The sequence below is a fragment of the Planococcus citri genome, chromosome 5, assembly GCF_950023065.1.
Source record: "Planococcus citri chromosome 5, ihPlaCitr1.1, whole genome shotgun sequence".
Taxonomy (NCBI): domain Eukaryota; kingdom Metazoa; phylum Arthropoda; class Insecta; order Hemiptera; family Pseudococcidae; genus Planococcus; species Planococcus citri.
The window spans coordinates 66,680,777-66,693,482 of record NC_088681.1 but is presented as its reverse complement, the minus strand read 5'-3'; the positions used below and the strand labels follow the sequence as shown (position 1 = coordinate 66,693,482).

General features: G+C 36.1%; 1 protein-coding gene across 4 annotated transcripts in view; it reads left to right on the top strand.

Annotated features, from left to right (window-relative positions):
* Positions 1–12,706, top strand: part of grn (grain) — a 136,914-nt gene that overhangs the window by 39,107 nt on the left and 85,101 nt on the right. For 2 of the 4 annotated variants that reach the window (XM_065368745.1, XM_065368742.1), the window contains exon 3: positions 11,585–12,322. In XM_065368745.1, the coding sequence (XP_065224817.1) occupies positions 11,585–12,322 (738 nt within the window). The remainder of the gene's footprint in view (positions 1–11,584; positions 12,323–12,706) is intronic. The other 2 variants (XM_065368744.1, XM_065368746.1) reach the window with 2 other exon arrangements.

Here is a 12,706-nt window from a genome sequence, read left to right as displayed (position 1 = left end):
GAATTTGAAAAAACCAAAATAATGAATTCGTAACTTACACATTTTATAATGTGAGAAAACTTCACACTTCCCTTCCCTTCCCTTCCCTTCCCTTCCCTTCCCTTCCCAACCGAACAGTAAATTTAAAATCAGGTTTTGATAAAATTATTTCCACTGCAACTTTTTCGAGACATTTTGTAACTCCACATGATTGAAACCAAAAAAAATTGCAATACAGCTGAAAAACCACTCACCATAGTTGGATGCCAGCTTCATCGAGATGATCGTTGATTTTTTTGAATGGACTTCTGCTCAATGCTCAATTCACATTTCGAAGCCTTGATCAGTCTGACTTCTGAAACCAGCAGAACAAATGAACATTGAAAATTAAAACACTGCGTTTTGCAACTTGAATAGATGAAGTATGAATTTATAGACATGCAGAAGGAACTCCAATGACCTGAACAAAAAGCAAGGTATCTATTTTACTCTCCATCATCCCGCATTTGATGTGCAGTTAATATGTATGTACATATTTGTATATGTACTCGTATATGCTAATCATACATAGAAGTACATACAAAAACGCGTCCACAAGGACCATTTTTTTTCACTTCCAACCCTTCTAGAAACCGAACCGCGACTCAACTCGTACGGCATACATACATACATATAAAACCGGTACAATTTAATTTTCGTACATTCGAGAGAAAAAAAATACAGAAAAAAGACATCGTCGCCGCGTGTACTCTGCTATATAAGTTGCATATACTACGATAGAGGCTGAGTATGAGTAAGTTTCGCCGCCGGTAAATTATGGGCACGAATTTTTCATCCATTTCGTACATATGTCGCCGCTAACCGGACAACAACAACAAAAACATACACGTATTTACCTAAATACACACAGAACAGATATAATACTCGTATGGTAGAATAAAAACCGCCATCATATTAGATGATTTATTCACGAGTTGATGATTTATACTATCCAAACAGTGCGGAGGTGAAAAGTAGAAAAAGAGTGAAAAAAAAAACTGGAAATGCTGAAACGCGCTTGGCAAGAACGTGGCGGCATGTCGGCGCTTCCACAGTATACATATAAATGTAGGAAAAATACATACGATACGTGGTACATGAGAGATGAAGACGACGATGAGGAAGAGAAGAAGGAAAAAAAAGCGAGTATAATTGATTCGACGTGCTTCGTTATAAAAGGATTAATCTAATTATACGCCGAATTTCTCGGTTTATTTAGTAGGTTAGGTTAGGTTAGACACCGCCGCATCGTGTACATTGTATTAACCAGCCCGGATGCTGGTCCTGGTCGCGGCGTTCAACCCATCGCATTCGTAATGGAGGAAGCTTCTACTATATAATATGCTTTGTAAAACTACTTGAAACCTAAATACAAATAATACAAGATGGCTCACTAGTCACAATGTGAAGTTCCAAATTTGTAGTATGAGGACTTCGATAAAGTTGAGCTTGAGCTTTCTAATCTTTTTCTCAAAATATCTCAAAATCGAAGCTGTCCATAAAAATTTTCATTTTCAGTTTTAGATTTTTGGGGACCCAAATTTGATTTTTTTTTTTTCATTTTAGAACAAGAAACAAAAAATTGGACCCTTAATTGGTTTTCCCTAAAAATCGATTTTTGAAAAGAAAAAAAAATTCAAAATTTTGTTTTTGAATGAGAATTGAAGAGTCGTAGAAAAAAAATCAAGATCAGAATTTTATTTTTCCAACTTATTATTCCAAAATAATTTCTCCAAGAGTCAGAAACCGAAACTTCTCTATTCGTTATTTCAAAAATATAGTCCAATAATCCACACTTTTCAAAAAGAGCTGCACCCATAAGACGTACGAGTATGACTATGATAAGACACACAATAATGTAAAAATGCATAATGCTCAATTGCTCATCGACATGCACCCTAATCAAGTCTCTTTTCTTTAACCACGACGATGACGACGACGACGACGACTACGACACGAACAGAGGAATACCTTCGATAATAATTTTCTCACACGTTGCTATCTTCTCACTCAATTAGTACGTACTACAGGGGGTAGAAAAAACAATAGAAGTTATTTGCGTCCTATCACGTTCCCGCGCTACATGTATTGACACATGACCTTACCAGAAGAGACTAATTTGGGCGGCTCGAAGCGTATAGCGTACAGTATTTTTAATTATCTCGCGATGATCGGATTACATTAGCGAGTTTTTAAACAGGGCTTTTGTAAAGTACTCGTGTATAATATACCATTCGTTTGTTCCTATATATACGTACACTCGACTATAAAATGTATCTTTGGCACCCTCATCGCCTCATCGGCCGCTGCAGGTCGTATAGTTTATACTAATTAGGTCAGTAATGAAAATAATCGAACATTTGAACAGAAAAAATGAACGGAATAATTTGAAAAAAATTGCTCAAGGGGTCAAAAAGAATCAAATTTCGTTTCAAAATTACAGGTGTCTCTGTTCGTGTCAGAATTCGGGGTGTTTTGGAAGAGAGGGGGAAGGGGTAGGGTAGAAGAAAAAATCCAGACCTGCTGTACATTGATGTAGGCAATCCATCCCTTTTTACTCCACATCAACATTTCAAAACTTTGACTGTCATTTCGATTGTCGAATTTTGATATTCGTTTTTGAAATGCTTGGAGAATTTTTCAAGATCAGCTTTCAGATCTAAATGAGAAAAAATACACGTTTTTTTCCATTTTTCTGGTGATGCGATTTTTTTTCAAATTTTTTCAACTCGATACTTTTTTTCTGGTCCTTTTTCCCCCTGCCTGAAAAAATCGGAACAAGGTTAAAAATCAGTTGAACGATATTCGTAACTATTTCATTGAAAAAAACTCAAAAAAAGATTCTTCTGATGAAAATAGTCAAAATGAGTAAATTTTTAATTTTATGCAAAGTTAAAACCAAAAAATGCACGAGTCATTCCTTATGAAAAAAATTTTACCAAATCAGGGTGGAAAACTAAAATATTTGCTAAATCAACCAGAAGTACGAGTAGTTTTGAGCCATCATCTGGAGCCTCCAGCAGATTTCTACTTAGTTTTGTGTATGGATTTGAACCAGCAGAGATGAAATCGAGAAAATGTGCCAAAATCGATGACAACAGGGGGTGGGGGGGGGGGTCACAGAAATTATTAATGCAAGTTCGAAAGTGCTAATTTTAATATTATTTGAGCCCTTTCCATGAAATTTTTGGATGACAAAAAAAATTTTAAAATCCACAGTAACAGACTTCAGAACAACTCAAAACTCGCTAAAGCTTCATTCAAAAGGATGAAAAATAAAATTTTAGGAATTTCAATTATTTGATCATAAAAAAATTTCAAATTTTGCCTGGAAATGTATTGTTGGATTTTTTTAAAATGATTTCTGATGTTCGGTTCAAAAATTTTCTGAGAAGAGGGAGGGGGAGGGGTTGAAAATAGGATGTGAATCAATCACATCGAATTTGTATATAGTTTTCGTTAAGAGAAAAAAATCCAAGTTCAAAATGCAATTTAGCTTTCTACATAAATCTTACACAAGTGGAATATTTTTCGAACTAGAATTAATTTTTCAAACCGAGATTTCTTTTCTTCGAATTCTTCTGTGTCTCCACATTGCTTTTTTCATCGCTCATTCTGTTTCACTTCTACGTTCATTTTTTCAATTTCAATTTACGTACCTACAGATATTCATTTTATATTTCATTCGATTAAAAAAATCATTTTCGAGAGAACTGCCCGTCAGTCAGAAGTGTGTTCGAGCTCAAAGGTCCCGTGAAATTTCATGATCGAAGGTTCGGGCAGAGGGCGGAGGAGGGGGGGGGTCATTCAATCTGAGAAAATATAGGTTTTCCAAGCGAGTGCTCTTTAAATTTGTTGGATATTTGATTCTCATTCAAAAATTAATAATTTTTTCTTCTTTGCAGTTTATCGAATGAATTGCAGTCTGTGGGAGTTCGAAAAAAACGCTGTAAGATCCTGAAAATTTCTGAGTTTTGACTAATAGTGACCAGAGGAGGGTGCAAGAAAGGTCCAAGTCAAATTTTTGGTACCCTCTCTGTTAAGGTGGTTTGAGCCATTCTGGAGCCTCCAGCAGACTCATGGTTTTGTGTGTGGATTTGAATTTTCAGAGATAAAAGTATCCCGGAATCGAGAGCAGGGGTCGCAAAACTAATTGACGCTTTTTTTAAAAGGTTCTAGATTTTTATTTGAGGTCTTTTCATACACGTCTTTTTTTCAAACAAAAAAATCCTAACATCTTCTGGAGACTTGAGAATAGCTTAAAATCAGCAATAGCTTATTCAAAAAAGGTTGAAAATACTTTCTAAACCAAATTTTTTACCAACTTTTCTTCTAAAAAGGAGCCAAATTTGAATTTAAAAAAATCGAAACATGAAATTCAGCAATTAAAATTTTGCCTTCCTAATATATTTTTTTTTTTGGTGTCTGAAAATTTTCTGCCAATTGGACCCTCTCTTCCTTCCATCATAAATAATGTGTACTACATAGATGCAAAGTTTGGATGTTTCTACAAGAAATTCAGGTTTGGAAGCAGAAAATGCACCACGGGGTGGGGCCGGTGACGAGAAAATGAAAAAAATTCTCCCAAGAGAACATCATTCGACAATAGTTAATTTAGAGAAATTCCACAAAATTCCAGCCATATGAGCTTACATTTCCTTTCAAGACAGATATGAGGGAGGAGAAGGAGGGGGTGAAAATTCAAAAATTCAAAACCTTAGCCCAGTATTTATGCGTCTCCTATGCAAATTTTCTGCCTTACTGGCCTGCAAATGTTCTCTATACACTAAGTACATACTTGGTTAAATAAAATAAATAAAAGGAAAAGGTAGTACATAGGTCTAGGTATACGTCATAAACATGTCGAAATACGAGCATCAAAATGTAGAAATTTACGCCATTAAAACATTGTTACATTTTGAAGAAGGCAAATTAATGAGCACGACAACCATTACAATAGAGCTAATTATAATTACTTATGCGTACAGTACATTTGCAGAATAAAAACCAACAACAATTTATGACTGCAGTCGACTGTTGTCTTAGGATTTTATGCAACAATTTTTTTTTCTTTTGGCATGCAGCAAGTTGGAGAAAAATGCTATTTTTACGGTCTACCGATCGTTTGACGAAATACTTGAAGCATATTTGCTTGTTTTTCACGTCAATGGCCACCTTGTGGGGTAATAATTTTCCACCGAAGAAACTACACAGTGATATTGTACATTTTTTTATGTTTGGCTGGATGGAGGGAGGAGGAGGGATTCTCATGCAAACCTGCAATATGATAGATGCATAAATTGTATCCGAGTGGTAGAATTTTTTCTTACTCATTTAGTGTCAAAAATTAATTGGGTGAAATGCGAACTCAGACCTCGAGGAGTGCCGAGTGGTAGGGCTACAATTTTTGGTTCGAATTCTGAGTATAGGTAGAAAAAGACAATTTTGACGATACCCCTTCTCCTCCTCCTCCACCAACTTAATTCTAGCAAAAATGATTAGGAAATGAAGTACATAATTGAATATTTTACCCAAAGGTTGAAAAATTCTACGTATTTTATTCCAATATAAATACTTAGTGGAATTTTATGTGCTCGTCGAAATGATTTTTGTCACATTTTTCGTTCAATCGAACTCTATTCTGGAGAAGTGAATTGGAATCGCGAACTTGCCACGATGAAGATGGGTCACTGAAGAATTATCCTCAACCGACGTCAGTTTTTTTCTATTCGAATGCTCGCGTATCACTGATGATGATGATGATGATGATGATGATGATGAATAATGTGTGAATTAGAGAGAAGCAATGATACCAGGCAATTGGCAATAGTGACGACGACGACGACTTATTATACAGAGATATTAAATCGTTGGTCGGTATAGAGAGAGAGAGAAAGAGAGATATTATTCGTGTAAGCTGTCAACACGATCAAGTTATCATAATACTAAGGACTGGCCGGATTAATAATTAACGCGGTTGATCGCTTTAGGTTGATTTTTTTGCTTCTGCGTTGGCCCGTTACTAACGAGACGACATGTCGACGATATTGGCGCGTTCTTTCTGCCACGCTAAAATGTAATAAACCAGTTTTCTCGATATAATATGAAAATTTCACGATACATAGGTATAGGTACATACGTTTACGTAGGCCCTGAAGCATGTACATGTGTGAGTGTGTGTGAGGAGCAGTTGAGGAGAAGAAAAGAGGCAGAGATTATTTTTCAAGTGGCGCTGGCGATGGCGCTTTTTCCCTTAGTCAACCTAAAATCTGAATAGTCCAAGTCAGCATTGGAAGATTAATACGCTTCGGTGTTCGGTCTTCGGTCATCTCATCGACTCGAATTGCTTTCAACGCGAAATTTGCGGCGCTCGCGCCATCGCCATCGCCACCGCATCAACAATCAACATCCTACGCACATTACCATCTTATATTCTCTCCGCATCTGCTTATTATAAACTTAGTCGGTATTATGCTGCAGCCATAGCCCGATGATTATCTGTTAAAAATTCCTATACGCTATCTCTTTCACTACACAGACTATAAGACTATGCTAGATATACGAAATTATGGCATCGAAGGACGTGGACATGCTCCCACATCATTTCATCAAAACATTCTCGTTGGTCACCGCTTACTTGCTGGTTGATACAGTCGCCATGTTCGCGTCACTTTTTTTTTTCTTTTCATTTTTACCTCATCGTGAAAGGTGGGAATCATCGCGATGGTTAAAAAAACAAAGCCGAGTAAAAAGCGAATGTGTCTGTTTGTTTATGGTCTTATAACAGTGTGTACTTGCCACAGGTACTCGTACTTCTGCCCATCATCGTAGGTATAGGTAATGACCGTATGAAATTTTTCTATACTGATGAGATGACGCCCCTGACTCTTTTTTTTTTTTTGGTGTCCATGGTGTGTTTTGGTCGCCAGTAAGTATACAGGAAGAAGTTAATTTTTTGTTGGAAAGTACACTTTTGTGGAAGTACAATACGTATTTGTTTGTATATGTGTGTACTTGGCATTCGTTAGATAATAACAACTACGTCATTATTCACGTTAATGTCCAAAATCAGCACGAGAAAATTTTTATCGTTTGTAACCTTGAACGTAAACGCGAGCAAGAGGTAACTGTATAGGATTTACTCGACGTGTATGAGTAAAATAATGTATTAATGAAGTTATCGTTGTCATAAGTTTTTACTGGGTCTGGAGCAAATCGATGCGAAACATTGACTTCATATTATGGATCTGAGAAGATCCGAATTCCAAAACTGTATTACGAAAATATTTCAGCATCGGGAACAATTTCATGTCAAGTTCAATCAAACTGCAGAACTGAACCATTTCATTTTTTTTTTAAATTTGTTTTTCTAGGAGAAAGTTCTCGAATGGAATAATGAAAACAAAAGTTTCATTTGTGAGTTGCCCCTTTCTCCTTTCCCAAGATCATCACAGCCCATTTCTACCATTTTCCAAAAAAATTTAAAATAAATAAGTAATCATATCATGATCGATTTGATTCATTTTTCCACTACCTACGTCAAGTATGAAAACCTTACCAAAAAACTGAATTCACTCGAAAATTTGAGGTTCTTGAGAGAATTTAAATTTCCCTACAAGGTCCAAGAAACTGGATAAATAATGATAGAAAAATCAAATAGGCATTTATTATTCAAAAAGCTGACATTTCTGGTCACCTGGGTAGTATTTGGAGAGGTCCACATTTTCAAAAAACTATACGAAATGTCAAAATTTACCAACGAGCAGCTCTATAACTGTGGACAAATGTTCTGTTTGAATTTCAAAATGAAAAACAAAAGACCCCAGATATCCTTGCATTTTGGAGCCCACTTGCTTTATAATCGCACTTTGACATTTTTTTACCTTTTTTTTTTTCTTTTGACAATGTGTTCTCTCAAAAATGAACTTTTTCAGAACAAAACGAGGTTACGAAATAGTATGACCAAAATATAAGATTTTCAGACTTGATGAAATTTCATGGGCCCTTTGAGCTGAAACACACTTCTGAGTAACGAGCAGTTCTCCCGAAAATTATTTTTTCAATCAAATGAAAGAACTATTAGGGATCCAGTCAATGGGTTGTAACCCCCCCCCCCCGCCTCGTAAAATTTTCTCCTAAAAACTAGTACTAATTTATGATTAATCACGTAAGATTGTACTATCTTTGTTGTTGAAAAAAAAAAAAAAATGAAAAAAATAACCCCCCCTCCAGTTTTTAACTTTTGTTGTTTTTTTTCGAATTCACAGGAATCTAAGTGATGACACAGAAGAATTCAAAGAGAAGAAATTTCGACTTGAAAAATTAATTTTAGTTCGAAACTAAAGAAATATTGAACGAGAAAACATTCAGAAATATATTCCACTGTGTAAAATTTAGAAAGCTAAATTGCATTTTGAACTTTGATAAATTTTTGAAAATTAAATTTTTCCTCTCAACAAAGACCATAATTATGCAAATGCGATGTGATTGATTCACATCCTGTTTTCAGTCCCCCCTCACCCCCTCTTCTCAGAAAATTTTTGAACCGAAAATCAGAAATCGTTTAAAAAAATCCAAAAATACATTTCCAGGCAAATATTTTTACTATCGAATCTCATATTTTGACTTTCAAGGCTCATTTATGGTAATTGAAAAACATAAAATAACATGAATGAAAAGTTCATCTGTCGTTTTTCAATAAAACCATTTATACATATAATCAGCACCTAATTGAAATTTCTGTGATTTTTCATTGAATTTAGAAGACAATGAGAGAGCATTCAAAAATACTCCACAGTGTAAAATTCAGGTGCTAAATTTCATTTTGAACTTTGATAAATCTTTGAAAATTAAATTTTATTAATTAGAACTATACAAATTCGATGTAATTGATTCACATTTCATTCTCCATTCCTATCCCCCCTTCCTCTACAATTTATAGCAGTTTTTGAGGAGCTTGGAAATCTTTGGCAAATGTTCGAATTTTCGGACTTATAGAGGTAGGTATTCTTGAAAAATTGGCTGGAAGATCCAAAGAAGGTTCGAAATCATCACTAACTCATTGAAGAGGTCAAATATATTGAATTTGGACCAAATTTCATGTTAAGCACTTTATTTGGATCAAATTTTGACATTTCCAAGGCCTCAAATTAAATATATTAAAAATAAAAAAATAATTATAATTCTCGAAAAATGAATTGTACAGCTGAGAGGTAATTTTGGGGTAATTTTTGACGTTTTCTGGCCTTTTACGTAATAAATCTTCTGAACCTTCACTGAAAAGAACGAAAATATCAAAATGGGGGCATTCTACATTGATTCAATGATTCTCAAAGGTCGCAGAATTCCTCAAATATTGCAGATGAATTGAATCAATTTGCAATATGTTGCAGAATTTTCAGAAATAGTATTTAAAAAATCTTATTCAATATTCAACTTCGTCTTCAAAACTGAGGAAGCTGCGATTGATTGAAATTTCTGAGTTGTTTTCATTTTGCCAACACTTAAAACTAAATACGATCCAATTTTTGGGAAATTGAAAAAAAAATCAAAATTTGAAGAGCTTTTAAATTTTTGAAATTCCCTTCAATTATAGGTCAAATTTTTGTTTAGATTTTCGGATCAAAATTTCAGAGTTGAAAAAACCTGTTGACTCAATGAAATGAACTCCTCACAAAAAAATCAAAATTCGAAAAAATTCAAAAAATGAACGAATTTTTATTGTTTTGTTGCGAGTGTAATTTTTATCAACTTTTTCAGTAAATACGTCAGAAAGAGGTCAAAATAAGACAACTGAATAAATTTAAACTTTTTTTGATGTTTGAAATTGCAAATTGAATTTTTTCAAATTTTGATTTTTTTGTGAGGAGTTCATTTCATTGAGTGAACAGGTTTTTTCAACTTTTTCAACAGATACGTAAAAATATGCGTCAAATGGGTCAACTTCTCCTATCAAAACTTTTTTTCATGTTTTAAGTCAAAAAATCGCATTTTTTCGCAAACTTTGAATTTTTTAAAATCAACTTTGCAACATGTTACCATCCCAATTTTTTAATATGTCGTTCAGCATGAAAAGTTGTCCATAATATATTTTTTTCAGAATTTTTGAGAGTCGGAACAGTATGAAAACTACGTTTTGAAACTTTTTGAGCTAATTTTTTGTACGAAAAAAGGTGGCAACACTGATTTTTATGATATCACCAAAAAGCCTTACGAAACCCCTAACTATGGGAAAATGTTCCATTTTGGTAGGTATCGCGGTTATCGAGTAATCCACTGCTGAAATGGATGATATTTTATGTTCACTCAAAACTTTGACACCCCCTGGCTGCCTTTGAAAATGGGCTAGAGTGCTGCGATTTGCGCCATTAGTCATCCCTTCAAAAGGTCTTTCCACAGGAAAAATTTCAAAAAAATCGCCGAACCCCCCTACCACTTCTTGGTCCAATTGACGAGGAATGACTCAAAATGAAATAACATATTATTATAGCAATAATTCAGGAGCTGGAAGTCCAATTTTCGATTTTTGCTGAATTTTCAAATTGACCGAGAAAGCTCAAGTGTGCCCCCCACCCTCCTCTTCCCTCGAATCGATTATAAATGGTTTAAAATCGTCTCATATAGTTCTGGAGCCTCCGGAATAGATTTTTGAAAGTTGAAATTCCGTCAAAATCCTACCCAATGAAATTGGAAAAGCGAAAATTCACTCCATATTCCTCCAACTTCAACATACCAAGTCGATAGGACTTAGTTTCTAGTCGTTCTGAACCCTTCAGCAAAATTCTGGAGATTCCACATTTTCAAAGTTCCATAAAAACTATCCAAATTAATGAATTCATTTCGACAAAATTCCTCACGCATGCACATTTCTACACCAACAAAAATTCACAATACAACCAGCACAAAATAAGTACAAGTGCATACATCGAAGACATGTCCAAGCGCCGAGTCGACCAAGTCCGATGAAGGGGGGGGGGTGTACGATTCCGAGTTAATATAGACAAAAAAGCCGGCTAATTTCAGCTGAATCGTACAGGTGCATTGTTTTATATATAGGTAGTGAATTGTGCAGCACGGCCGCGTAGGTATTTAGACGTATCATCTATGATATATGTGACTTCCGGTACGGTGTTGGCAAGATTGCGACCCGAGTGAGAGACAGGTGTACTGGTAACGGGGCCAGCTGATTTCAAAGCGAAGAAAAAACTGACCTTTGTTAAATGAAAACCACGCCGAAATATTAAATTAACCGGTATCCGCGTACATATACTCGATTACTCGTACTAGGTAGGTACTAATGCTATGCTGATTGTTGAGTTCTCTCCTCTGATACTGTGTATTAAACCTCTTCGGGTGTACATGTGAAAAGTGGTCGGTCGCGTGCCACACATGGACACGTGCATCATGCACGTCTTCTCACAATAGGTACCCAAGACTACGAGATGGGAGTCCAATAAATAGCCCAAAATCTGCCCACCTTTATGTTAGTAGTAGACTCGTATAATTTTTTGAAAATACCCAAGTCCAAGACACTAACCTATGATGTGTTTTTTGGATCTGTTCACAGCAGCAGCCGCAGCATCCAGAGGCGTCTGCCGACCTCACCATTTCGCTCACCACAGCTCGCTGCACCCTTGGCTGAGCCAAAGCTCCGTCTCATCCTCAGACACCAAGCAATCTCCCCACGGCAACAGCTTCGGCAGTAGTTGGTGCTCTGCATTCAACGGCACCGGCGGCAGTGGCGGAGGTAGTGGTGGCAACAGCGGGGGTGGCGGAGGCAACGACGAACCCTTAACCAAATCCGAACACCAGCATTCCAGTTCATCGTCGCATCCTATGTTCAGCTTTCCGCCGACGCCGCCCAAAGACGCGACGCCCGACTCGGTGACCGCAACGTCCACCATACAGACGTCCACGTCCACCTCGTCCAACGAGTATACGAACGCCATCGCTCACGCCGCTTCCATGGGCGTATTCCTGCATCCGGAGCAGAGCGGCTCTTGCGATATCAAACCGATGCTGAATTCGGTTTCTTCCAAACAAAGAGAAGGTACAAATTCATCTTCTGGTAGCGCCTCCCCAAATAGTTCCTCTTCGCATATGGTTCCTGCGTATCAACCTTATCAAGATTCCTATCCTCCTTATTCCTCGTTTCACCATCATTCGCATCATTCCTCGTCCTCGTCCATGTTCTCACCGTCGTCCAAGCATACGGCTAATTCGGCCTCGTCTCCGAATTCGTTGAATCATTTAGGTAAATCGTCTTCTTCGACGACGTCTAGAAATAAATCAAGAACTAGCGCCGGTAAGATTTTGTTTTACGCTTTTAATCCTCGTTATTTTTTTTTATTATTATTTTTATTTTTTCGTTTATTTTATTTTTATTTTATTTTTAATTTTATTATTTTTATTTATTTTTCTTCGCTTTTTTTGATTTTTTTCAACCCTTCTATCCTTTCCTTTTCTCAATCGTATCGAATTTCTCGAGGAAATGAATATCATTTGCAGGGTATTCCCCCCTCTATCTCCCCTCTCCCAATTTTGAGGATAACTATCGAAATGAATCATCAAATTGGAGGGTTTTGAGGCATTTTTTCCAAACACAAAATGCTCAAAATGTTTAGACACTTGGATAGTACCCATATTTTGGGCACCAATCGAACTCTCTAGTTTATTTTTTTCAAAATCA